This window comes from Petromyzon marinus, chromosome 25 (genome assembly GCF_048934315.1).
Source record: "Petromyzon marinus isolate PM22_M1 ecotype Great Lakes invasive population chromosome 25, UKy_Petmar_22M1.pri1.0, whole genome shotgun sequence".
Lineage (NCBI taxonomy): Eukaryota > Metazoa > Chordata > Hyperoartia > Petromyzontiformes > Petromyzontidae > Petromyzon > Petromyzon marinus.
In genome coordinates, this window is record NC_133691.1 from 6188551 (window position 1) to 6215254 (window position 26704).

The following is a 26704-nucleotide window of genomic DNA, read 5'->3' on the forward strand; positions in this document are numbered from 1 at the left end:
TAGGAGTGGGTGTACTATTGGTGAGTGTACTAGTGGTGAGTATAGGAGTGGGTGTACTAGTCAGTATAGTAGTGGTGAGTATAGGAGTGGGTGTACTAGTGGCGAGTGTAGTAGTGGTGAGTATAGGAGTGGGTGTACAAGTGGTGAGTGTACTATTGGTGAGTATAGGAGTGGGTGTACAATTGGTGAGTGTATTAGTAGTGGTGAGTGTACTAGTGGCGAGTGTACTAGTAGTGGTGAGTGTACTATTGGTGAGTGTATTAGTAGTGGTGAGTGTACTATTGGTGAGTGTATTAGTAGTGGTGAGTGTACTAGTGGTGAGTATAGGAGTGGGTGTACTAGTGGTGAGTGTACTAGTGGTGAGTGTATTAGTAGTGGTGAGTGTACTATTTGTGTTTCTCCCTTGTGATGGTACTTCTGTAGGATGAACGTCGCGATGTATAATGGCACGGGGGGAGGTGACCAGTCATGTCTGAATCGGTCTGTAATAAGGTATGGGGCAACCGATAAGGGGTGTCCATCGACAGGTACGAATTTTAACGATACAAACGAAAATTTGAATTTTTTGGGGTCTTTCGGTAAAGTCCCTTCTACGTGACTTTACCGAAAGAACCAAGAATGTGAATTCCTGCAGTCACGAAAGCTTTAAATCGAAATTTCACGTGGATAAATTTCGATTTAAAGCTTTCGTGACTGCAAGGATTCATCTTCTTTGGTTCTTTCGGTAAAGCCACGTAGAATGAGAATAAAATAATACATTGATAAAATGAAATAACACAATAAAAATTATCACGATGTTTCGGCCACAACACAAGCGGCCTTCATCAGGTGAAGGGACGAGACTGTCTGGAGGACAGCGCTGGAGTGAAAAAGCCACGCTCAGATCGCGACCTTTAAGCTGTGTGAGAAGAAACAAAGCGCCTTGACAAAGGAATTAGCATTGCATTTAGCATTGAAATAACTGAGTGATTAGCTTGTAACTGGTCACAGAAATAGCTATGTTAAAGTCAGATCCACAGATGCATCTAGTACAAATCAAACAGGAGAATTTAGCATTGAATAGGTTCAAAAATAAATAACTACGACGTTTCGTCATCAGGACGATCGCTTGTGTTGTGATCGAAACGTAGTTTATTTTTTTTCCAACCCAATCAACGTAAACTTTACCGAAAAACCCGAATAATGTGAATTCCCGCGGTCACGAAAGCTTTTTAAGTCGATAAAAATTGTTTTTATTACTCAATTGGAAATGCAAAACTCACCTCTGAAACCCAAGAATCGTGGGTGGCCAGGGCGGTGACGTCATGCGCGCACCCGGAAGTGGGCGATTGGCGCGCGCCACGTGGGCGGGGTGGCTGCGGTTAGCAGCAGCAGCACGCGAGCAGCAGCAGCAGCTGACGATTATTGTTCAGCATAATCGCGAACTTGCTTTAGTTACACCTCGCGTCGTCGATTAAAAACAAAAAAGTACAATACCGATTGTACGCAATCCCAAGGGGGGTTATTTACACCGCTCGCTTGCGAGGCGAACGGCTTGGTTGGCTTGAGGTGGTGGTGGTGGCGGCGGGGGGCACCGTTTTAGCAGTAAGAGTAACAAACATCGCCGCCTGTGCTTGCTTGCTTGCTGCTGCTGTGTTTTACACGTGCGGTGTGTCGTTGTTGGTTCTGGTGGAATCATGCCGCCCGTGCGCAGTGGTCGTGGTAAGTCCTGTACTGCGCGTGCTCTGCTTCGCGGGCCATAATAACAATTGAGTAATTTGTGGTTTATCAACGTGCTAGGCTGATGGTGATGGTGGAGCGACTTCCTGAGAATGACTTAAGTCTGACTCTACTCTTTGGTTCTATTCGGTAAAGTCGCGTAAGAAAAAAAAATCACGACGTGACTTTACCGAATAGAACCAAAGAGTATGGATCCTTGCAGTCACGAAAGCTTTATATCTAGAATTAAGTCTCGTATGGCTGATGTGGATGGGGAGCAACGACGAGGTAGAGGTCCTCTCCGGTTGCAGTACCACGAGTGATCGACGCCACGGGCCGAGTCAAAACGAGTCGGCCTTAGAAAGCGCGGGAAACCAAAACAGTGTGGTCCACATGTCTTGTGCCCCCCTCCCCACTATTTCACAGTTTTGAACATTTAGAATTGCCCTGTGAGCTAAGAAGCTCTTGAATCAGGTTTCATCAAAACTGAAAAAAATATAATTAAAAACATTTGCAACAGGTCGCATAAAAATTATGAATGCAACACAGCAATGAAAAAAGTCAACAAATTTTTAAAAAGCTACAATATATTACTTAATTATAAATTACATATGTAACTAAACTGAACATTAAGATTAGAGAAACATTGCAAAATAGTGCATCTAGAGCGAGGAATAAGATTCAAAAACGAGGAGTAGAAACGCCTTTGGTAAAATAGTTTTCCTGTGCAAACAATAAATTCGAAGTAACACTAGTAATCAACAATCACCATGACATTGCGCACATCACAACAGAACATGATAAAAAAAACGTATGCCATCTTCTTGCTTCAGCAGTGGCAGATTGGTAGGAATGCACTTGACAAGTGATTTAGGATGATTGAGCGAAGGTGGTGACTAAATTAAGTTTTGTGGTCATTATTCCAGAGACTAGGGGTGGCCACTGATAATGCCCGTTTACCAAAACCTTTTTTGTACCTCGGAACATTCAACAAAGACAATGATGAGCTCATTTTAGGAGTATTTGTTGGATCTGTCAACAGATCTAACAAATACTCTGCCGAATTCGAACTAAGGTCATTTTAAATAAATAAAGTGAATAATTCTGCGATCATGGATGGATGTTAGGCCAGTCTCTCTATAAGTCACAATGATGTGTCTTATAAGGGGCATCCAGAGCAAATCTTAGAGCCGAATGTTACGTTGGGTTGAGCTTATTTAGCAATGAATTTGATGCAGACTGATAATGTCACAGTAATCAAATAAAGGCAACCAACTCAAGACGAAGTTTAGCTGCGAAACAATATTTATGCCGATAAAGAAAGCCAGTTGAAATTTTTACTTTTTTTCAGTATGGTCAATATGATCCTGGAACAGTTCAATCTATTATGAGCCCAATGCAATTCGTTTTGTTTACCTGTTCAATAAGTTTGTTTTCAGTGCTCTACAACTTAACATTCTTTTTTATATGTAAGGTTTAAAAACAAATGCATATGCAAAGAGGATTTGGGGGGGGGGAGCGGTCACAAGACATGTTTACTGGACGCCTGTGGAAAAAGAGCTTGATAGCTCATCGGATTCCACCATAAAAAAATATTTGATCTGGACCACTCTGTGCTGTGCGAACAGCGTGCCGTTGAAACCACACGAATCGGTGTAATTTCCCCCCCCCCAACCCAAAAAGAATATAATCACATTTGAGATTCTGAATTAATTCCTTAAAATGCGAATTTTAAGTAAGTCCGTTACCTTGCCTATAAGTTATGTTATCACGAAATTGCGTGCGTTTTGAGTTGCCATATAACGGAGTGACGGCTATTCTTTTGATGCGTACTCGTGCAGGTAGATATCAGAGAGGGGCCGTGCATGGTTTTATGTTGAACTTCTTTCGCACCGTACGTTGCCAACCGTGCTAATCGGAGGTACGGAGAAACTAAACAGAGCATTTCCAAAGACATTAGTTTTCCTTAGAAAGCAGGTAGGGTGGTGATGACCTGTCAGGGACGCGTGTCCATACCTGTCAACCCCTTATCAGTGCCCTAACTTATTACAGACTAATTCAGACATTATTGGTCACCACCGTGCCCTTATACATTTCGACGTTCAACCTACAAAGTCCTATCACAAAGGAGAAAAACAAGCAAATAGAGAAAAAAAATTGCCCGTATTGAAACGGCTGTACGCCGTATGGACCTGAAAACGCAATTTCCCTGTACAAGAATACTGGGTACACCTATGGGTTGACAGCTGTGCATGTCGGCAACGGAGTGGCTCATTGCTCCCACAAGACAGGCACCGCTGTCACCAGGTTTACGTTTGTATTGTGGCGAACGGCTGCAGGGCCACCGTTTTAGATGAAAGGGTTGGCGGATCACGTAGAGGTTTGTGTAACCTTCGCTCACACCTGCTGGGCTTACCAGGTGGCTGTATAGCGGGTGGGATCGTGAACCCGTTTGTGAACGCGAGTGCTTTCGTATCGTGTTTCCGTCAGGTAAACTGGTTAACTTCCACACGAAGAGAAACACTTTTTGGCCAAATGCAAATCCCTCGGTGTGAGTTTTATGCCGGATTGCATTGTGGATTAAACACAAACCTACCCACCTGATGACAGACACTTGTGTTGCGCCTGAAACGTGATTTATTTTATTTTATACCTACGTGACTTTACCAAAAGAACCAAAGAGTAAGCCATCTGGAGTTCCTGAGGAAGTGCTTTGTGTTCTTAAGGAACCACACTGGACCCACTTCCATATTTGACACGCCATGGGGAGGTCTCCAGCAGTGGATTTACAGGACTAAATAGAAAATGTTAGGGTTTAACATTTTCAGGCCTTTATCGATAAGATCCCGAATGTCATGTCGGCCATGGATGGTTGACCATACCGCACCACGCTGGTCAATGCAGGGTTAGTGAAGTGAGCAACCAGGACAATAAATCATGTGTGCTTGACTTCGAGAGAACTTAGGTACCAAAATAATTTTAAACATCTCATCATGAATTTAACTCGGGTTTCCAGGTTCAGGATGTGGTACGCGAACCACTACGCAACCACTCCACCCCGATTATATTATCTACACAACTTGTCCATTATTCCCCTCATCACTTATTTTGAAGTTAGAATTTTAATGTACGACGCATAAGCTAGATGTGGGGATGCTGACCGTGAGGTCACCCGGCCTGGAGGAGCTTTTGTTCGTTTCTTGCGTCTCGTTTTGACACAGCCCCAAGTATGGGTTCAAAAAAAGCCCCGGCTGGAAATGCATTGAACTGGGTTGGCCGCTGGTACTGGGAGGACGATGGGGAGAACTGGACTCCCTACTCGGACGAGCAAAATGAGCTCATCTGCAACGCCTTCAGGTTTGTGGCACAGCAGCAGTCATGGTGGCGAGTCCCAATTTATGAGGCAGGGTGGTGAGAATGATTACTCATTGCACTGGCTGCTGACCCCATGCATTACAATCTTGTAATCAAACCTGTGTGGTAGCCAGCATTCTCAATTATATGAGTTTATTTTTCCAGATAAAAACATGTAGCAATACAGTTACGATATAATTTGGATCCTTAAATGTGATTGCATCTCTCGATGCCGGACAGAAATTGTGAACATAGTTATTTTATTGAGACGGGCAGTCAGTCATAGAGGAAACAAGGAAGGTCCATTGTTTAGCTATAATATAGGCAGGCAGTCGACAGCATGGATGGCTGGGGGAAAGGAGTTTACAGATTGGGGTTCGCAGAGTAGAATGAGTGGTGATTAATATAATTGTTGATTGTACATGGAACCATTTCAACAGCAGAAATTGACATTAAATCGCTGTTACAATTACATTGTGATTGAAATTACAGCATAATTACAATTGTTTGACTAGGCGTCAGCTGGTTAATTTGTCTATGCCTTTATATGAATTACACGCTCAGTAGTGGACCAAACAACATGTTCAATGCAGGGCGGTTTGAATCGATGTTGCGCACAGTTCATGCATTGTCAGGCACTTTGTGATGCTGTCACAATGTATTTAACTTCATGAGGCGAAAAGAAACCCATTCAAAATGAATTATTGATAAGCACGTGGCGCGTTGTGTTGCCACTGTTGTCACAATAGGACGAGCAAGAAAACTGTCTCGATAAAGCTGGCCTCTGGCATTGCCTTCAAAGTTATTTTCGACAACATGGTACAGCAGAACAGCCAGTCCGCATTCAAGAGGAGGATCCGGCTTGCATTGGAGGATGGAGATTTCTGTAAGCACTTGATTCTACAATTTCCCACCATGTTAAGTTGTCACCTGGTTAAACAAATACAATATTAATCTTAAAAGCACCGCGACACTTGTGGTATTGGCTTTTGAACGCACATTCCTATCGCGTGCATTTGCGGCCAACCCTCACCGCGTTTGATCTTCGCAGCTTTTCATCGTCGTTGCCTCTTCGAAGCCCATCGTCCTCCCGTTGCCACCAAGTTGTCCCGCTGCCATCACCTTCTCTCCCTTTCGCTCCGCAGACGTGTGGGAGTGGGAGGCAGACGGTCCATCGTGGGTCGTGTACGATGCGCACAGCTGCGTGAAGCTGGAGGGCGCCCACCGTGCCAAGAGTGCGACGCTGGACCTGAGCACCGGCGGGCACGCGTACCGGGTGGACCTGAACGCCCTGACGCAGACCAACGTGGCCACGGGCACCGTTCGTGCAGTTCGGCGGCAGCCAGGTTCGTTGCAAAAAGTGGACCGGAGCCTTACCGTGCATCTTTATGCACTGGATTTGTTGGTGCTAGTTTTGTACCAATCTCGTCCAGGCTGTCCTTGGACGTGTGTGGTATTTTTCCACGAGCATTTATCTAGGGGTTCCCCCGATAGCAGCTGCCCCTCTAGCACGAATTTAAGTCATCATCGGCTTGTAAGGTGGCATTAGACTGCCAGTAGGGGCCATGTTGCAATGAGGCTTCAATGAAATTCAGAGTAATTGATCAAATTTGACAATTTCCAGTGGTTCTCGTTAACACTTTGGGGTATTTACCACTTTGCCATTCACCCACAGTTACTCGCCCCTCCCTGAATGTTCTTTATGGCCCACGTATTTTCTAAGGGGTGTGCAGCCTGTTTTGTGCACAGTCCGTATTGGAAATATCCTAGCTCCCCACAGGTCGAACGTGATGTCACAGTTGCCTCCTGTTCACAGCAAACAGCTCGCCGATACGTTAGGCGTGTTTTCACGCATCCCTGATTCTCACGGGCTGATGAATACCACATCGCGGGGCTGCAAATTGCAGGACCCCTTGCTTGGTCTGTCTCAAAGTGCCGCGCCATAGTCGCTCTCTTCGCAAACCACACCGCTCGACACAGACCGACTTAAGTAAATAGAGCACACCCCTCCCCTTTTAACTAGAGGCCATCCCTCCGCTTATTTCTCTGCGTGCGCGACGCAGTCGGTAAAACAGATACGGATGCCAATCCGGGCGGGAGCCAGGGAGTCGAGGGCATCGAGGTCAAGCAGGAGGCAAAGCCAAAGGAGGAGGAGAAGCAGAAGGAGCTGCCCAGATCGACGGAGGGCGGAGGAGATCTGGTTGGCGGCGCTCGAGCTACGCGGAGCGGCGTCAAGCGTGGCCGCCAGCCGTCACAGCCACCGCTGGAGTCCAACGGTGCCGAGGAGTCGGACGCTCCACCCAGCAGGAAGCCGCGCTCGGGCAGGAAATCCGTGAAATCGGAAACCAAAGCTGCCCCGGAAACGAGCGAGGGGCAAAGCGACACTCCTGGTTCCAGCGAAGGTGAACGCTCGTTAGTTCATTGTAAACATGCCAGTGTCGGACCCTTCCTCGGGACAGAGTGACACTTTTTCCAAAATGTAATTCTTGAACGCGCGTGACAACTAGAACAAATACAAAGGTATACTTTACAGGTGTACAGCACACTGCTTGGCGATTTATCCCAAATCAATAATTGGAATCGAATATTTTTCCCATTGGGACGATTGTAACTGCCAGTATTTTTTATATTTTGGCAAAGTGTGCAATATAGCGGTGATACTTGGAAATTGCCACTAAAATACCATTATTTTGAATGGAGATCAAGGAATTGCCATTCAGATGGATGAGGTTTCTATGTATGATTTTTAAGCGGGCAATGAATCCCCTTCATGGAAATAGAGGTTACTGCTGTGAACAGCAATCGTTTAAAGTCGAAGGATCGTCCAATAAAATTCCATTATTGTATTTCATTTTCAAATTAATGGGATTATAGTGGCGATTCCAAGGATCGCCACTAGATGGCAAACTTATCCCATTAGAATCCAATTCAGTTGAATGGAGAGTGTAGCATGCAGATCACCCATAGCAGAATAGCGATTACTACAGAAATCAACTGGACTTAACATAATTGCTGATTTAATACGTCGGATTAACAACCAATGTTATGATTCATTTATTTTTGGGTCAGATCGCGTGAGTGCAATGGCAGTGTTGTGTCATAGAGCCTGTTTCGCTCAAAACAGCCAAATAAATAAAACGTGCCAGTTTTTTATTGCTTCAACAGACCGGTATGTTGATTGGTCACACCGTTTAACAATTAGGTACATCGTTTCGCTGGTAATTACACATTAGGCAATTGCCAATGTTACAACACCTGTAGTAAAAATGTCCTTTGATTCACACACACAGATGAGCATGAAGTAGCAGGAAGTAATACCTGGAGGTTAATGTGTCCATTAATTTATTATACATTACAGTCAATTACGATAAACTATTTTGTTTATTATGAAGCATTGTTGATAATGTAACGATGTCGGTAATGACGATGCTGACGGCCTTTTCTGCCAGCAGTGGTGAAGACGATCGTGATGAACGGGAGGGCTCCTGTGGACCCGGAGTGCAAGGCAAAGCTGGGCAAGGTGAGACAAACACTTCCATTTCACCGACATCCGCTTACAGCCAAGTGCCCTCGTCAAAGAGAAGAGGGAGCCGTTGGAGCGTAAAGCAGAATATTTCACATGCTGAGGTCAAACAAACAAAAAACTCGGCCTCGCTTAGCATCCGACGTGTGCTCAAGTCCAAGGTAACTTGAGATACAAAAATAAATGTCAAAATCTGATAAGCAGTTTTGTTTGAGGCAGAGTTGGTGGGTCACACAAGATTAAATTTATGTTTCGACTACCAAAATGTGTGGGTCGTGATGTGGCTGGCAGATGGCGGAACCCATTAGTGTCGTGTGCGACAGTGAGGCTCCTGACTCGAAAGGGGCTTTGGAGAACCTCCGGGCTTATTAGAGATGGCAGTAGAGTTGCGGACCCTTGAACCTCTCTGAGCAGAGCTTTAGTTGTCATCCCCTGCGTGTGCATCGTAAGTTTCGTACGGGTACTCTGGATTCGTTTTGCATGCCGAACGCTCGTCCGTGGAAATTGGCCGTATATGCCCAATGCAGGGCCCTGTTGAAAAGAAGCCTCTCGTTGAGGCTTTCTCAGGTTGATGAAGTCCATCCATTTTATTATATCTGTATTAAAGTGGACAATAAGTCAAAACGGTACCGCGTTTTGTGACGGCGATGTTTAATCTGTCTCAGGCGCACGTGTACAGTGAGGGAAACAACGTTTACGACGTCATGCTGAACCAGGTGAGGCCCTCGCTCATTAGCTCCTGCCTTCACCCAGCGATCTAGTCAACTGGCAGGTGGGTGAGGTGGTACAACAAGTAGGGTTATGATATACTATTCCTGAAAAATGTATGTGCCTTATTCTTAGTTTTTTCGGTAAAGTCACGTTGAAGAGAAACAACAAAATAATAAAATATATATAAAACAATAAAAAATTCTCACGACGTTTCGACCATAACTCAAACGGTCATCATCAGGTGTGTCGGTTTGCATAAATTTATTTTGAAAACGGCATATTTATTTATATATATAAAAAAATAACGTTTGCGTCACGCGCAACGATTGGCAGTTTGCCCAGGACTAGTCCATCTATTTTTTGAAAAGAGGAGGGGGGAGACGAAATTTGTTTTTATGTATGCTGTCTGAAAGCCACTGTAAGCGTGAACAATCAATCAAGAACTGATAAATCATTTCAGTTCTTGATTGATTGTTCACGCTTACAGTGGATTTCAGACAGCATACATAAAAACAAATTTCGTCTCCCCCCTCCTCTTTTCAAAAAATAGATGGACTAGTCCTGGGCAAACTGCCAATCGTTGCGCGTGACGCAAACGTTATTTTTATATATATATAAATAAATAAATATGCCGTTTTCAAAATAAATTTATGCAAACCGACACACCTGATGATGACCGTTTGAGTTATGGTCGAAACGTCGTGAGAATTTTTTATTGTTTTATATATATTTTGTTATTTTGTTGTTTCTCTTCAACGTGACTTTACCGAAAAAACTAAGAATATGAATTACTGCAGTCACGAAAGCTTTAAATCAAAATGTATGTGCCTTGCCCCCTTCTATTAGTGGGCTTGCTCTGGACTTTGAAGTTCCTTTCTACATGAACAAAAAAGGAAATTAAATCCAAGCAAAAATCACGATGCCCTTTTATCACATTGGTAATGATTGGTTCTCGCTCATGGCATTGGTTTGAGAGGCCAAACATTGCTCATATGACTGTTAAGTTGAATCTATTGCTGGTTTGCTTTGCTGAAAGAAGTTCTGCTGTGAAATATTAAGCTTAAAGGCCCATTGGTTCATATATTAAACATGAGAAAGCTTCAGTCCTATAACAAATCTTCGAATCAATTATTTCTATGAACATTATTTCACACGTCACAATTCATCTCCCCTGCACCCACCCCCAATTCGATACATTTTCACGAATTAGGGTGACGGTTTTATTGTGGTGGATTTTCTTCTGTCTAGTATGTAATATATCATCTGCCTCTTTGGTTCCATTAGCCTAGAGGTAACGTTTACACTGAACTCGCATTAATCGTAGATAATCGGCCTGTTATTTTATTGTTTAGGTTCATGCATCATTAGTATAATAATGTTTTTTTTACCAAACTAATTGATGACGCGTCACATGCCTAACAGCCAACCTGTACGACCACTTGCCGCAAGTGCGCGTGATGCGCCTTGCACGTAGCATGGCACGTAATAATAAATAAATGCCTTTGCATGCAGACAAATGTCGGACTCAACAACAACAAGTTCTACCTGATTCAGCTGCTGAGGGACAATGACATCAAGAGCTTCAGTGTGTGGATGCGCTGGGGGAGAGGTGAGCAACTGCTCTTACTGCTGGACGTTCTGCGTCACATGCCTCGCTTTCGTCTTTGTGCAGCCGCTGCTATGGTCGGAGCGGTAGTGGTAGCGGCTAGCGTGCCTACGCTACCAACCCAGCAATCCGAGTTCAATTCTCGCTCATGGCCAGCACCACTGACGAATATCTGAACCGGTCCTGGGCCTTCCCTAGGTTTACTCAGCCTCAAAATGAGTGCCTGGTGCGATGTGTAAACATCGCCACTGGGGAGACAGAGGCAGCCGGGTGTGGTGCGGGCCACCCACCCCCCGTGTGCCGTGCCGGCCTTCATAGGTGCTCGCTAACAGCCTTTCCCCCACAAGTCTGGTTCAGGCTATACGGGGATCTTTGTCTTCTTTGAGTGGTGGTGCGCTTCAAACCCAGGCACCCTATGTTTAATTCCCGACCGTGGTGAACATCAGTGGCGAGTGATATCTGAACAGGTCATGGGCCGCTGCTTAAACCAGCACTGACCAGCATTGTGAAGTATGGTTACACAATCCCTATGTATCATATGCCAGTGGGAGGCCTTCATCCAGTAGTGGACTGATAAAAGGGCTGCAATTGATAATTTAGTTCATCTGAGTGCATCGCACCTTACGTTGCAAATTCATCCGCGCACACCCACCTGCATTGCGAGGCCCATCACGATGTTGACTTTCAAACTGCAGGCAGCGCAGTTAAGTGGTGGTCACTTTGTCGTGTTGGGTTCCATTCTCAAGCAGTGCACATCGAAAAAAATTAATCGCTACCGTTTGTTTTTCATGGGTCGCGCCTCGATCAACTCTGCCCTGAAAACACGAGCTCGTTGTGTACGATCCGCGAGATCGAGCACTGAATATGGGTGAACGATGATGATGATGATGATGGCAGAGTGACCTTGCTGATCTCATCGTCACCAACTTTAACGGGACACGGGCTAAACGGGGCTTTGACTTATGACTCAGCGAGGATGCGAGCGCGATGCCTGCTCTGTCGCCTTCACCCTTGGTGTTTGCGTGTGCCTTGCAGTCGGAAGGGTTGGAATGAATTCCTTGAAGAAGTGCAGTAACCTGTTGGACGCCCGGGAACTGTTCGAGGATAAGTACGTGGGGAGCGCGCACGCCACAACTTTCTTTGATATTTTAAACATCTATAAATACTATATATATATTTCTTCCCATTCGGTAGAGTTTACTATTTTTTACGTTTGAGTATTAATGTGACGACGGTGCTTTTGAGTGACAGATTTGTGCCGTAAAGGCACCACCACGTGTGTAAGCAAACATAACATTTGCTTGACTCGCTCAACACGCTCGCTAATCCCTCGCGCTCATGCGCACACGCACGCTGTCCTCGCCTGGCGTTGGAGTCACATTAAGAGTTGCGTTGCCGGTGCACGTTCAGGACCCTGTGGCCAAAACGAGGTTTCTAATGCCGCCTTCCTTTTCTCCGCATGTGACGGACCCATATCTCCATCTGTAAAGTAATTCCAATCGCACCTCACTTTAAAAATAAATAAACGGCTTTTTCGTTCCTGGAGTGCGTATCCCGATTTTTCAGAGGCATTTACACACGCTTTAAGTCAACATTGTAGTTGTATCTACATGATGAAAACTGCTTGTGTTTGGTTGTTTTTCTTTTAATGTACGGATAGGCACAGGATATGCGCAGAGGACCGAACACCTTTTTAACAACTTAACACCTGTTTTGTTGCCAGATAAAAGGGGAAAAACCTATTATAAATGTGTCGTTAAACCCGCCACCACCCGACACAGCCATTTAGTAAGGTTTGTCGCGTAAACAAAACATGCCAATTAGTTGCTGGTACAGCACACCGATGTGTTGGAGAGCAAATCCACAACATTTACAAGCTGAGTACTGGTCCAATGTTGCTGTTGGTTGGTGTCTTGTCTTGAGACAAATAATCTGTATCTCCCACGGAGCTGTACGTTCAATAACGTACCACAAACTTTTTTTTCCTGCAGTTATTGGTGTCCAAGCTGACACAAACTCGCTACACGTGGGGACCCAGTTTTTTAACAGCAGGTAGCTGAAATCCAGATTTGAACCCCGGATCTCACCTTTGTGCCAGCTCAGTACTCTGACCCCTAAGCCACTGAGGCCAGTTTGTATTTCTGCTTTCTCCATACTTTTATTGCCAATGGGACAGGACACTTAATCTGCTGTGAAATAAAATGTGCACGTAATAACAGATGAACGTTTAAATGCGAACCTCTGTTTGCACGCAGATTTTTACAAAAGACAAAAAATGAGTGGAGCCAAAGAAGTTCATTCCAGAAGGTGCAGGGAAAATACGACATTGTACCCATTGACTACAGCACCGACGCTATGGTAAGATTCCACGATGGGAAAATGCTTGTGTGGTCATGGTAAAGGCACTTGCTCGTGCCACTGCTGGCTGAACGGCTTCCATTAGAGGGCGCTCTGGAGGAGAACCTCTCTAAGGATTATTTGGCCTAATCTTCCACACTGGGCAGACATCTTTGAAGAGGTGGGAGTACCCACACTTTACCACACCACACGAAACCTCAGAATCAGAATTTTTATCCTGGAGTAATCCAATGAGCTATAAAGCTATTTTTCACAGACGTCCAGTATGGCTGCCAATTGAATGCTGTATCCATTTCTACTGCTGGGTGTAAACAGAGGTGGGGGTGGGGGGGAATTTCAGAAACGTATTATAGCTGCCACAAGTACCGTGCGGTAAACATCACAGCACGGCAGCATCCTGCTTACGGTGGTGTCAAATATTGTGATTCGTAATTGATGTTTGGGTCAGATTGCCCATGTTCGCGAAATGTGGTGTTGTGCATCCTCCTTTGCCCCGATAGCAAATTAATAGAGTTGTCACGTGGGCTACAAACGTTCCAATGTATTCTTACTGCTTTAGCAGCAACACCAGTGTTGCTGGAGAGCAACCTCACGACACTTTACATTTAGGTAGTACCAGGTTTTGCTCATAATTACAACTAGCATTATTATCAGACCTTCGCCAGAAGAAAATATACATTACTGCCATTAGTAAGGATGTATGTTGAACTGCTTTTGCACCGTACGTAGCCAACAGCACGAATCGGAGGTGCGGGCGAAGGACGACAAATTAAACCTAAAACTAATTTAGGTTTAAAGAAATTAGTTTTAACTTGATTGAAAACTAATTTCTAAAGGAATTAGTTTTCAATCCAGTCGCGTGTTTTTATACTACCATACTCGTAACATTACTTTCATGTCGAGTTGAGCCTTCGTTCGCCTGTCTGTGCGATGAGAATCGCTCCAGTGATGTGCATGCTAACCAAGCAAGGTTCCTTTACGTACGATGATGACCACTTAAATTTGTAAACAAGACGAAATAAATTATAAAACTTGAGCGCTGGGCTTTTCCGTTCTCTCCCCCGCCCCCCCCACCCGCCCCGTCCAGCAGCAGACGACCGAGACGGACGGGGCCCAGAAGCCGCCACCACTGCAGAAGCAGTCGCTCCTGGACCTCCGCGTGCAGAACCTGCTGGAGCTGATCTGCAACGTGCGCGCGATGGAGGAGACCATCTTGGAGATGAAGTTCGACGCCAAGAAGGCCCCGCTCGGTACGCGGGTGCCACGCGGGGCAGACGGGGCCGGGTAGACGTCGGCGAACGTTTGTTATCAAAATTCAATTTAAGCCGAAATCACGTTCCAAGCTCAAGTGGATGTGAAATAGCGGCCATCTGTCTCTTCACTGGGCCAGGAGAAGAATATCCGTATTCTCCTGGTCGGGAGCCAGACCTTTTCAGCGGTGGTACTCATTTTATCTTCCATGGAGGGATTGAGGGTTCACTGGAACTTCGACTGGCGCTGCCTTGTGAAAGTCGAGCGCTCCGCTAACGGCACCACTGGGCCTGGTTTGACTTACGTAAATCTCGACCCTAATGCAAATTTGAATCAATTGAAGGTGATATTTGTTTAGATGTTTTCCTCGGATATACACCGTGTCGGAGCCTCTGAGCAAGCGCCGTTGAGAGTCTGTTTAAATCTGGGCTATGACACTCGTCTTCGCAATGTTTTGTCAAGTAGAAAAAACGTTTGACGGATGTAACACAGTCACCGATGGCTATATATACCCTCATTGAGTTTTAGAATGTTACTGGACTTAGCCTAGACTTGACTTTCAGCCGCCCTCTTCACAGCATGCACGAGCGCCATCGAGCGTTGGCTGAGTGGCCCAGCGGCCGATCGAAGAGAATTGTTGACATCGTCCTGATCAGTTACATGACATGATATCAGCCTCTATTGTCTGTGGGAGTTCTGGAAAACAGCGTGTCGCCAAGTCTTGCTATAATTACGATTGTGCAGATGTGATGCAGTTTGCGATGGTGAGCAGCAGAGGACAGTGCAGCAACATCCCGTTGTTGTACTTCACTTCTGTTATCCCGCACCTTCTCTCCATGCACTGACCAGGGTGGTGAAGTATGGTTAAGGCAAACCCCAACAACACATAGGCGGTAGCAGCAGCAGTCTGTTCCGCGGACAGAGCTTGGCAGAGGAGGGACCGCGTGCGCTTGTGCTTGCAGGCAAGCTGACGAAGGCGCAGATCAAGGCCGGCTACGAGTCGCTCAAGAAGGTCGAGAGCTGCCTCAAGAGGAACGTGTTCGGCCGCGAGATGGTGGACGCCTGCAGCGAGTTCTACACGCGCATCCCACACGACTTCGGGTGCCCCCCTCACAACTGCCGGCTTCCTCACCCACTCACCAATCATCAGACCCACCCGCCCCTTGCAGCCAAACCCGCTCCTCGCACTTACCACTCCTCACGCTCACCGCCCCCTCGCAATCAATGCTCCTCGTACTAATCCGCTCATCGCCGCTACTCGCTCACCGCTCCTCGCCCACCGCTCCTTGCAATCAACCGCTCCTCGTGCTCACCACTCACGCTCATCGCCCGCTCACAATCACCGCTCCACACTCCCGCGTCTCCCCATAACTCCTCACACCCACCGCTTCTCACCACTCCTCGCACTCTCCGCTCCTTGCGCTCACCGCTCCCTACATTCCACCGCTCCCTACCACTCCTCACACTCACCATTCCTCACCTGCTCCTCAGACCCACTGCTCCTTACTGCTCCTCACATCCACCGCTCGCTGCAAAGGCCTTTAGCAGTTTAACTTCGTGCTGTGTGTGAACATCAGTAGTGGGAAGACCAAAGGCGGCTAATTTTGTGTGGCGCTGACATCGCTCACGTCTCGTGTGCCATGCCGACCTTAATGAGGATCCAGTAAAATCGCTCACCCCAACAGTTCGTAAAGGCTTCACGGGGGAGTCTTGCCTTTGCGTAACGAGTGTGTGTGTGTGCGCTTGAGTGAGTGGCTGTGAGAGGTTATGAATTCTCGAGTCTGTGTTTCACCCGACCCTTCACCTCCCTCACTCTGCAGCATGAAAACCCCTCCACTCATTCGCACTGAGAAGGAACTGAAGGAGAAAATTCAGCTTCTGGAGGTGAGTGGCGGCATGCGTATTATTATGCTTATTTAACCAGGTGTCTCATGACTCTTTATTTCACGATGGTCCTGCAAAGTTTTCGCACAAGTGAATGATGCTTTTTTTGTATATTCAAATTGCGTGATTTGCGGGTATTTGTTTTAAATAGGGTAAATTTGGACCATGATTGCCAACACACGGTGGACTACTCTTGCAAATGACGTCATGGGACTTCTAACCTCAACTGTGAAGCGGGTGGCGTGCAGTGTTTTTATGGTCAATACACCCGCGGTATTAATCAGGGCGGCCGTTAGATTTGAACCGTGAACCTCTGCATCAACTGGCAAATGCGCTATCGCTAGGCCGTGTCACACGCCCGAGTGCAACAACCGGCGCTCTCGCTGCGTTTTCTCAACACGAGTTTTGAGGCCACAAAATTGTTGTGCATTTGCGTGTCTCTGTCTCCCTTTGCTTGTGTCTGTCTCTTTCTCTGTCCCTCTCCATGTCTCCCTGTGTGTCTGTCCATCTCTTGTTTTTACCTGAGTGTGTGTTTTTTTGTCTTCCTCTTTCTGTATTTCAACTATATGTTTCTCTCCGTGTCTCTGAGTATGCCAAGCTGCTTCTGTCTGCTGTGCAGTTTTCTGTCTTTGTCTCCATGTCTCACTTTGTGTCTCTCTCAGCATGTCTCTGCACGTGATCCTTATGGCGGTACCCCAGGGTACCAAATAATACAAAATGGCTGAGGCAATTAAATATTTTATTTCTGGGACACTTTTTTTTCCGGGGGTGTTACTTCACTCCGCGACTGGTGGTACCAATCAATCCGAAATCAGTGCCACTCCGCAATGTCGAAACGCCAAACAGCATAAAATATTCGTTATCGAAAAATTTAACTTTGAATAGTGCATCGTGTACAGCTCGTCGAGATGAGTCGATTGCCGCATCGCCGACCATCAACAGAAAATGACTGCATCACGGACATTATGCGAGAGTCGGGGTACTGCCATAAGGTTCATATCTCTCTATCTCTCTGTCTCCTTATAATTTTTCACATCGCTCCCTCTGTTTTCTCTATATATAGATGTTTCTGTTTGTGTGTGTCTCCTCTCTGTGTCTCTGTGTTGAGACGATCCCGACGACGATGATAACGAGAGCGATTTAATCCGCACTGTACACGTGTAGGCGACACGCATCCTGCCTCGTCAAAGTAATCTCCCCGATGAGGTGGAGGGGGTTTATTTATCCGGTTCGACAAGCGGACTTAAGAGCTCCCTGCCCGCGTCAACGACCGCAGGTGCTGAGCGACATCGAAATCGCGATCAAGTTCATCAGGTCGGCGGAGCAGACGGAGCACAGGCTGGACCAGTGCTACCAGGAGCTGCATTGCAAGATGACTCCTCTGGAGAGGGACCACGCCGACTTTAAGGTGATGCTCGAGAGAGAGGGCAGCCGGATAGATATTTGAGACGTGCAACAGCTATTATTATAGTTATTAACAGATAGCTCTGCGTGCTTGGAATTACCGTTGAGACAAATAAGAGGGCGTCAGAGTGGTGATCAGTGGCAACATTTGTGGCTCACGGCAAGTTGGGCCAGGGTTCGATTCTTGACCTGGGCACCTTTCTGTGTGGAGTTTGTATGTTCTCCCCCCGGTTCTGCATGGATTATCCCTGGGTTCTCCAGTTTCTTCCCTTAGCTAAAAACATACAATGTAATTGTTTCCTCCCATGAGTCATTGGACTCGGTGTGACTTTCGTGGGTAAATAAATACTTGTTGTTCTAAGCAATGGCGGAGCCAAGATTTTGAGCTAGGCGAGCAACCCCCTCCAGCAATGAAAAATGATCGGAGTTGTTAGGAAGGACTTGTCCCTTTGCTTTTTATTCGACGCATGTGCGGCGATGGCGCAGCCATCGATTGAGGGTTGAATTCGAACTGTGTGTGATCGGCATCGTGCTCGCTGAAGGCCTTCAGGGAAGTTGTGTACTGTATACGCAACTGCGCACAATTCTGTGAGTCACTTATAACTGCTTTGGCAGTGGGGGTCGCAAAATGCCGATTTATTACTAATAAACCCCAATTATCCGATCGAAATTAGGGATTTCGATCGGATCATTGGGGGGGGGCAACGTGCCACCCCACCCCCCCCCCCCACTGGCTCTGCCAGTGGTTCTAAGGAGGAGAACACAGATTAGAGACGTGATATTGACCGTTAAGAAATAAGTGCGTGGTTTTACCACTCGATAGTCGCTCTCCGTCGCACGGCAGCCTCTCCTTACCCGGTGTACGATCGCCCCCCTCGTCTCCCCACAACACCCCCCTCCCCCCATTCCCCCAACCCCACGCCACCGCAGATGATAGAGCGGTACATGACGTCGACTCACGCCAGCACTCACAACGAGTACTCGCTCAGCATCCTCGACGCCTTCGTGGTGGAGAAGGAGGGAGAGGCGGAGAAGTTCCTCGCCGACTACGGGAACCGGTCAGTTCGCACACCTTAAGCGCCCGCGGGTTGTTTGGTTTCTTGGCGAACAATTCAAGTCGATTGACATGAATTCTCACACGGTGCACTCGTCCAATCGGGCGCCTCCAGAATTGTGTTTTTTTACGTGTTATGCAAATTGTATGCTAATGTGCTCGTCATGCCAGGGATGGGCATCATTTTCCCACCGAGGGCCAATGAGGACTTTTAAACACCTTCGAGGCAGGCCACACATTACCACACACGTCAGTGACTTAAGTCTCAGCAGTGACCTGGCGTACTAAAATAAGAAATGCTCTGCAGTGCCGCCAGGTTAGCGATATTCGGATTCCTCTAGTCTCAATCAAGATTCTGATGTTCCCCTCCAGTACCCGATTAGTGCGGCTAAGATGCTAGTGGAGATAAATATGATTTGCAAGTTGTTTCAACTCAGGTCATATACATCCCATGGGTCTTAAGTTTTCCAACCTTGCTTTAGGCCAATGGAATAATTGAGACAAAGCAATTGAGGTTTCACAAAATAAGACCCTAAAGATCATAGTCTCTTGAATTAAATCATGACCCCAAATTAATCCACTTCATGGAATCGTGGCAGGGATTGGGGTTGGTGGTGAAAATTGCAGCATTCCTGCTCTTTTGGGGTTAAAGGGCAGGATTTACAGGGGCAATCGCTCAACATTCGCACAAGGCTTCTGTTTCCAAAAAGCGGTTGGGTAATCCGGGTGATCCACCCGACTCCTTGACCTCGGGGTGGTTTTTGAGCCCACTCTAGGGCCATGGAGGTGCGAAACGCGTTTATACTGTGGTGGTTCCTACTGCTGTCAAGTTCACCTGTGCCGTGACTCCTTGGTGTCGTGGCCACGTTCCATCCTTTGTCTCTCCGTTGGTCATCGGTGGCTTGTGGTTTCTGTCTTGGAAGAGCAATCTATTCCTCAAATGCAATGTTTATTTACACAAGGTCAGGTGGCTTAAAATGGTGAATTTGTAATTCGAATGTCGATCGCCCAGTGGCTTTATCTGACTTTTCTCTACAAGTTGGTAATGGTGCATTCCATGCAGCTTCCCAGGATGTGACGGGTCTGATGGAAGCCCAGCTCTAGTTCATTGTTATTCAGATTATCATCTTCATCACACGTTGCTTCCACATTCACATTATCGCTTCGATCTCCTGCATGCGTGTTTTTAACGCAGCATGCTGCTGTGGCATGGGTCGCGTCTCTCCAACTGGGCCGGCATCCTGAGCCAGGGCCTTAAAATCGCTCCGCCAGAAGCTCCTGTCACTGGCTACATGGTGAGTGGCTCAGCCTCGCTTTTTGTCTCACCCTGTCTGTCGTCGGTGACACTTAAAAGTTGGAGAGGCTCAAGTTTGACACTTTCCAATGGAGGTTAAAGTGTTAATGCACTAGCCCTGCCCCATCTGTCTGTAATGCGGGGTGCACAATAACTCTCGTACAGAAGATTCAATATAAACAGCACTTTAGTATAAACCTTTGCTGCTAGAGAAAAGCGGCCAAATTCATCAAAGTCACCAGTGTGTTGGCAACAGGAGTGCACAACTCTGCTCCTCAAGGGCACTTGGTGTCTTCTCGTTTCCATTTCAACTGAACTCTCCGTTACTGAACTGAACCCCTGATTGAAATATGAATTTGCTCAATGAGACCTTTTTTATTCGTTTTAACTGTTAAAGTACTTGGAGATTCCAAGTTATATATGACACCGACAGATTTCAGCCCTTGAAGTCACGAAGTTGTACAGCTCTTTACATGTTCCACGTGTATGTATGTTGAAATTCTTTCGCACCACACGTAGCCAACCGTGCTAATCGGAGGTGTGGGGGAAGAACAACACCTGACTATATTCAACAACCTTTGCCATTAGTTTGTTATCCTTCCCCTGCACCTCCAATGTTTCAAGTTTCATTTATTAGGTATAGCCCTGTGAGCCATGCGGCTCTTAAGTCGGGTGCAACCGCAACAAACAAAATTTGAACACAGAACATCTTAAAGCGACGACGCGTAACAGAAACATCCTGGAATAAACCAGCAAATATTCCACACGCAAAAAGAAAAACTTTTTAAAACGCTGTGTGCAAAAATCAATGTGGAGCAAGCCAACAACAACAGCAACCATAAGACAATTTAGATTAACCATAAGTTTTCGAATCACCAAAATAAAGCAATGTAATGTGTGTGTGGTTCCATTTGTCGTGTGTGTGTCGGACTTGCCCAGTTTGGCAAGGGCATATATTTTGCCGACATGTGCTCAAAAAGCGCCAACTACTGCTACACAACGCAGAAGAAGAACGTGGGCCTGGTGCTGCTCTCTGAGGTGAGCGTCGCAACGGGCAACCATATCTCGCTTGACCATGTACGGGCCTTGCTCAATCCACTGCTGGATGAGGTCCCTCCCCACGCCTTGCGGGTCGTGCAGGTTATTTGACAATATTCGTTATGCTATGTCGGCGTAGGTTTGGCCAGAAAAGCCTCGCCGAGTTTCAAGACTCGTGTAAGAATGTCCTCAATTAGAATGTTGGAGCAGCTCCATTCATGAGTGCTCGGCATGTGGGAGGAAACTGCAATAGCTGGACACAACCCAGCACACACACTCGGAGGAATACACTTAAAGGTTGCAAATCTATGTGATGCACTAACCATTGCCTGCAGTGTGCTAGATTACAGGCACCCATACCACTGCACCTGGCACCTTCTACTTAATGCCTCAGTGTGTGTCAGTCCTAGATCCTTGTTTTTACATGTGTGTGTGTGTATACAGAAGTGGTGGTTAGTGCGCTGCGTTACGATCTCCTTTGCCGCGTGTGCCTGCGTCACGTTCCGAAATTGAGCAAAATTTGATAAGCGACTTTCATATTGCGTGCTTGGGTATGAAGCCACTTAGCAACATCACCCCCTCCTGGCAGCATAATCCTCTCTTGCAGGCCAGTTGCTGCATTCAATTTGTGCTGCATAACGACAGCTGCCACTGGGTGGTGGGGGGGGGGGTCCCCCTTGGCTAGGCTGCCCACATCGAGGTGGTAACTGTGGTGCAAATGAAGTGAGGATGATGATGATGATAATGATGATGGTGTTCCGTCAGGTTGCCCTCGGCAAGTGTGCCGAGCTGTTGGCGGCTAACGATCAGGCAGACAAGCTCCCCAAGGGGAAGCACTCCACCAAGGGGCTGGGGAAAGTCGCTCCGGACCCCAGCAAGAGCGTCAAAATGTAAGAGTGCCACCTTCCCCAGTGACCAGAGAACTAGGCAGCCGTTCGTGTAGTTATTGAAAAAAGAAACGTGATAAATACGGTGAGGCACTCCGTCATAGCACTTGTGATGTCACTGCGTTGCTGTTGCATTAAAATGTATAGGATTGACATCACAGTGACATCACTATAGCCTGCTCGTAAAATTGCCATCGTGTGGTTACGGTACTTTCCTAAAACGTCACTGCAGCAATCTCGTTGCAGCACCGTGGCAACAAACCTGAAAGTCTGATATATTTTTATTCTAGCAAAGGATGTAAAGCCATGTTGGGGAGGCCAAGACACACAGCCTGGGGTACATTGCAATTGCGCTATCGCTAGGCAGAGAGCACAATCGGGACACGATTGGCAGCAACTACTTACAGATAAAGTTAAAACAAGAAAGCTGATTTGAGCGCCGCTTGCCGTGGGTGCGTGCAGAGATGGTGGCGACGTGACGGTGCCAATGGGACCCTCCAAGGAGACCAATGTCACCAACCCCAGTGGCTTCACCCTCAACTACAACGAGTACGTGGTGTACCGGCCCGAGCAGGTGCGCATGCGCTACCTCCTCAAGGTTAGCTTCGACTACAAACCCATGTGGTGACGACGAGGGGCCGAGCGGCAAGACTGCGGCGACCCCCGGCGGTGTGTGCAGCAGGAGGGCGCCGAGGATTGTGGGATATTTTGTCGGGTCGGGGGCGGTGATGTGACCGACTGGTAGCGCGTTGGCCAATCGCTTGTAGCGGTTCACGGTTCGAAACCGGGCAGGCTGCCCTGGTTAATATTGCGGGCTTGTTAACCATGCAATACAACGTGCCGTCTGCCTCACATTGGACGTTCCAAAGATCCCGTGACGTCGCTCAAAACGAGTAGACCGTTTTGTTGCCAGCATCACGGTCCAAATTTGCCAAATTCAAAAAATGTACTCGCAAATGATCGAATTGGGATCACACGTAGCAGTCATCACCCCCTACTGACAGCCTCCTGCCCATTTTCAGGCTGGTGCCAAGTCACCTGCTGCACTGGGACATCTGCCACTGGGGGTGCCTTGGAATTTTTGAGAGGCTCTTGAAGTTAGGGGTTTTGAAGCAACGCCATGTAAATGAACAGATTATTATAATCCATTTTCTGCGAGTCATAGCGCCTTCTTGATAGCCCTGTGCAATAAAGGCACGGATACCAAATGTATTAACGATTCGATTATTTGAGCTGGGTGGGATAGGAAGGAGCAGCCAGGATGCACTCAAGCGAGCATTGCCACCTATCCTGATTTTTCCCAAACATCCTCTCTTTGAGGAAGATAGCTTTCCTGGGAAATCTGTAAGTCTTCCCAGGAAGAAAAAAATAATCCTGTTTTTGTTGTCGATTTATGTTGTTGTCGATACTGTTATGTGTAGTTCTACCCGCTTATGGTATTGTGAGCAGATTTGTATTTCCAGGACATGCCCCAGTTTTTGTACCTCAGAGGTGGCAACCCCTACGCTCGAGTGAGTAACAGAGGTGGCGGCGTTACGAGTGAGCCAGCGATCGCATAAAGAATATTGTTTTAATTTCACGCTTGTTTCCCGAGAAAAGCCTTGCCGTGTCTCGAGACTTTTTCAGTAGGGTCCAGCCAAGTTTTCACATTTGAGGATGATGTTGCAATGTTTAATCCAAAATGTAGGGATTTGCAGTAAACATTTTTTAGCGTTCTCAGTTACGTTTGTGTGTTTTTGTTACCTCTTGTTGGCCCTTGTGTTTAAACTGAATCCGATGCCTTGCTACCTCCGGCCAATGCCAAGGTCCCATTCTAGCGGGAGCGGCTGTTTACCCTCATCGGCGCGCTTGTCTCATCACGCTCTCGCCCGTGTTGCCCTCCGGCTCTTTTCCTCGCACTGTTTCCGACTTGGGAAATCCCTCCCGCAATTGATTTTCACAAATTCCTGATGCATATCTTTTTTGTCAATCGAAGGAACGTATTCCAGCAATTGTATCTGCCACGATTGTCGGTCGTTTTGTTGCCTCTGACTAAGTCACCCGGATTGCGCCCAACCTCGTCAGATCTCGGAAGCTTCGTAGATTGAAGCCTGGATAGCGCTTGGATGAACGAGCTCGGTGCATGACAGATATTATAGGCTACCGCCGGGCGATGTTGCGGGCAGCAGAGGGCAGAAATCTAATGTTGTACTGGTACTCTATGCTCCCATTCTGTGCGCCATCACTGACCAGCGTGGTGAAGTATGGTAAAATAACCCCCACAGCCCCGGCACGGCATGAGTAGGCCCTTATCGTGCAGGAAAGGCCTGTACGTGTACTGTCATGTGCTCTCTGTTGCTGACCACAGTTAATTACACATCTTTGGGTTTGTGCTTAGCAACTGGTAACTGAGGCATTTTTTTTCCCCAGAACCTCATCCACCACCAAAGTTTACAATTTAATTTTTTGTTAAACTGCTCCTAAGTGCCGTAACTCTACAGTGAAGTTCCCGCACGTTGCGAGAGCGCTCGCTTGCGTTTGTTTTGCGACGCTTTCAATGGGGCCTTGGCACGCGATTGTTTGAAACGTATTTGAAAACTGAAAAGACATGTACTTCCTCTTATCCTGTGACAATGTGCTTTGTAATCGATGTGTTTGGTAGGTTTATGCGTTTCTCGCAGGATGCAGTCTTACACAAGTTTTCGTTTAGTTATTGCCTTCAATAAATCTGCTACGAGACAACACTTTCGACCTTCTCACGCCTTATTTTTTGAAGTGAGTACACTCCCATAATTACAAACGCATCCAACTGTGGTACAATGAGGGAAGCAATATAACAAGTATATTCCTGACCTATCTACATCGCGTCGTTTGAGGATTATTACTCTGTATTTGCGGGGTTTATCCGGAACATCCAGATTGCTCCTACATGGCATCTGACATTGAATTGTCACAAATCTGGGTCTTTGATTCAAGAATCTAACTTTAGTTTTTTTTCTATCTCTAATTTGTAGTTGCATTCGCTCTTATTAGATTTAATTGTAACACTTGCACAAAACTTCTCGAACTTGTCATTGATTTCCCTGTATACAATTCGTCAAGGTGCTGCCCTGAAATTGCCCGCTCACACCACTACTTGGTGGAAGGACCTCCATTGGAGGGAGCTCGAGAGAACCTCTCTAGAGGGTATTTGGCCTACTCTTCCAGGAAGGTGTGGGAGAAACCCACGTTTTAGCCCACCACACCACGGCCTGCCGATCGACTAATTGGTGAACCCATTTACACTGCTGGGTGGACCTGGGTGGTGGGGGATTTATGAAACTTGCACCGTTATTTTAATTCATACCAGGTGACCAGCGTGCTTATCATTACACCATGGCAGCATCCCTGTGAGCATTTTAAATGATGTTAATTGATGAACATGACTAGAATTCTAAAAAAACTGGGTTACTACAATAACAGGACAGAGTGTAACTCAAAAAGCGCATTTAACGTTTTGCCACCACCACCGCTCTACGGAATATCTGCTTTATTTACAAGTGCGCGTCACATTTAAAATCGCTCGTTTATCATTAAAACTACTCAAGTGCGACTTAATCAGAGCTGAGTAACAAGCGTTTCATTACAGTATTCCCAATGACTAAAACCCGACTACTGTGCGTGGTTTTACTCTCGCTTAATTGTTCTAAAGACGACCGTTGCGCTGGCTAACGTCAAGGAAAAAAACGCCACTTTTTTAAAATTTTCTTGCTGTGGTTTTCACACCTGATGATTGCTTGTGTTGCAATCGAAACGTCGTGAGAATGTTTTATTTTTTTATTTTCTCACTTCTACGTGACTTTACCGAAAGAACCAAGAATACGTTTTATTCTAGTCGGCTTACCGGCCCGTCCTCCAGGGGCGTGCGGTTCGGGTGCCCGTGATTGCGACAGTGCTCAACCATCCCGTGATAGGCAATAACTTTATAGGCGAGAACGATAATAAATTTAATTAATGAATGCAGGCAGTGTCATTCCCGGGCAGATGTGTATATGTGCAACATGCATATAACAATGATAATACAAGCACCGAGTATTGTAGTTACATTAAAAGGTAAAAGTGCAGCCCAGCAATTCCTTGGCTCGTGCCACTGCTTAACGGAATGGCCTCGACGAGAGAAAGCGTCTAGAGAGGCCCTCTAGAAGGTATTTGGCCTACTCTTCCACGCTGGCCAGACGTCTTGGAAGAGCTGGGAGTAGTACCCACACTTCACCCCACCACCACCACGTGATGTGCCGATCCTTTAAAATTCGATAGGTGGCGGCATGGTCGCATGGGGCCATAGCTGAGCCACTGCTGCTGCTGCTTTCCAAACAATGCTCAACTTTCACAAAGAAAAAAGATCCCCCCCCCCGTATAGCCTTCACAGAATGTTGGGGGCAAGTGCTGTTAGCGAGCACCTATGAAGACCGGCACGGCACACAAAGGGGTGGGGGGAGGCCAACACCACCCCCGGCCACCTTTGTCTCCCCAGTGGCGACGTTTACACCGTGCCAGGTACTTATTTTAGGCTGAGTCGACCTAGGAAAGGCCCAGGAACGGTTCAGATAATCGTCACCGGTGTTGGTCGTGAGCAGGAATCGAGCCCGGGTCGCTGGGTTCATAGCGCAGCGCGCTAACCGCT

The 26704-nt window shown here is 46.8% G+C and overlaps 1 protein-coding gene across 4 annotated transcripts; it reads left to right on the top strand.

The window, feature by feature from the left end:
* Nucleotides 1-1310: 1310 nt before the first annotated feature.
* On the top strand, nucleotides 1311-24785 carry PARP2 (poly(ADP-ribose) polymerase 2). Of its 4 annotated transcripts, none has more exons than XM_032960583.2 (19): nucleotides 1311-1701; nucleotides 4920-5055; nucleotides 5802-5938; nucleotides 6198-6398; nucleotides 7116-7454; nucleotides 8502-8572; nucleotides 9241-9291; nucleotides 10799-10895; nucleotides 11928-12000; nucleotides 13148-13250; nucleotides 14338-14500; nucleotides 15464-15602; nucleotides 16322-16385; nucleotides 17662-17793; nucleotides 18720-18847; nucleotides 20039-20138; nucleotides 21077-21175; nucleotides 21941-22065; nucleotides 22525-24785. In XM_032960583.2, exons 1-19 carry the CDS (start codon nucleotides 1677-1679, stop codon nucleotides 22688-22690), a joined length of 2349 nt encoding a protein of 782 aa, XP_032816474.1. In that variant the 5' UTR covers nucleotides 1311-1676; the 3' UTR covers nucleotides 22691-24785. The 4 variants fall into 4 exon arrangements, with proteins under 4 accessions (XP_032816474.1, XP_075925778.1, XP_032816475.1 ...); XM_076069663.1 differs by having other exon boundaries at nucleotides 1311-1584; XM_032960584.2 differs by having other exon boundaries at nucleotides 1312-1701; nucleotides 14341-14500.
* Nucleotides 24786-26704: the final 1919 nt, after the last annotated feature.

Excerpts from the sequence above, each read along its gene's own strand:
- PARP2 (XM_032960583.2), top strand. The coding sequence starts at position 1,677 with ATGCCGCCCGTGCGCAGTGGTCGTG. Across the intron at positions 10,896-11,927 it reads GTGGATGCGCTGGGGGAGAG|TCGGAAGGGTTGGAATGAAT; the intron begins GTGAGCAACTGC and ends TGTGCCTTGCAG. Across the intron at positions 21,176-21,940 it reads GCCTGGTGCTGCTCTCTGAG|GTTGCCCTCGGCAAGTGTGC; the intron begins GTGAGCGTCGCA and ends GTGTTCCGTCAG.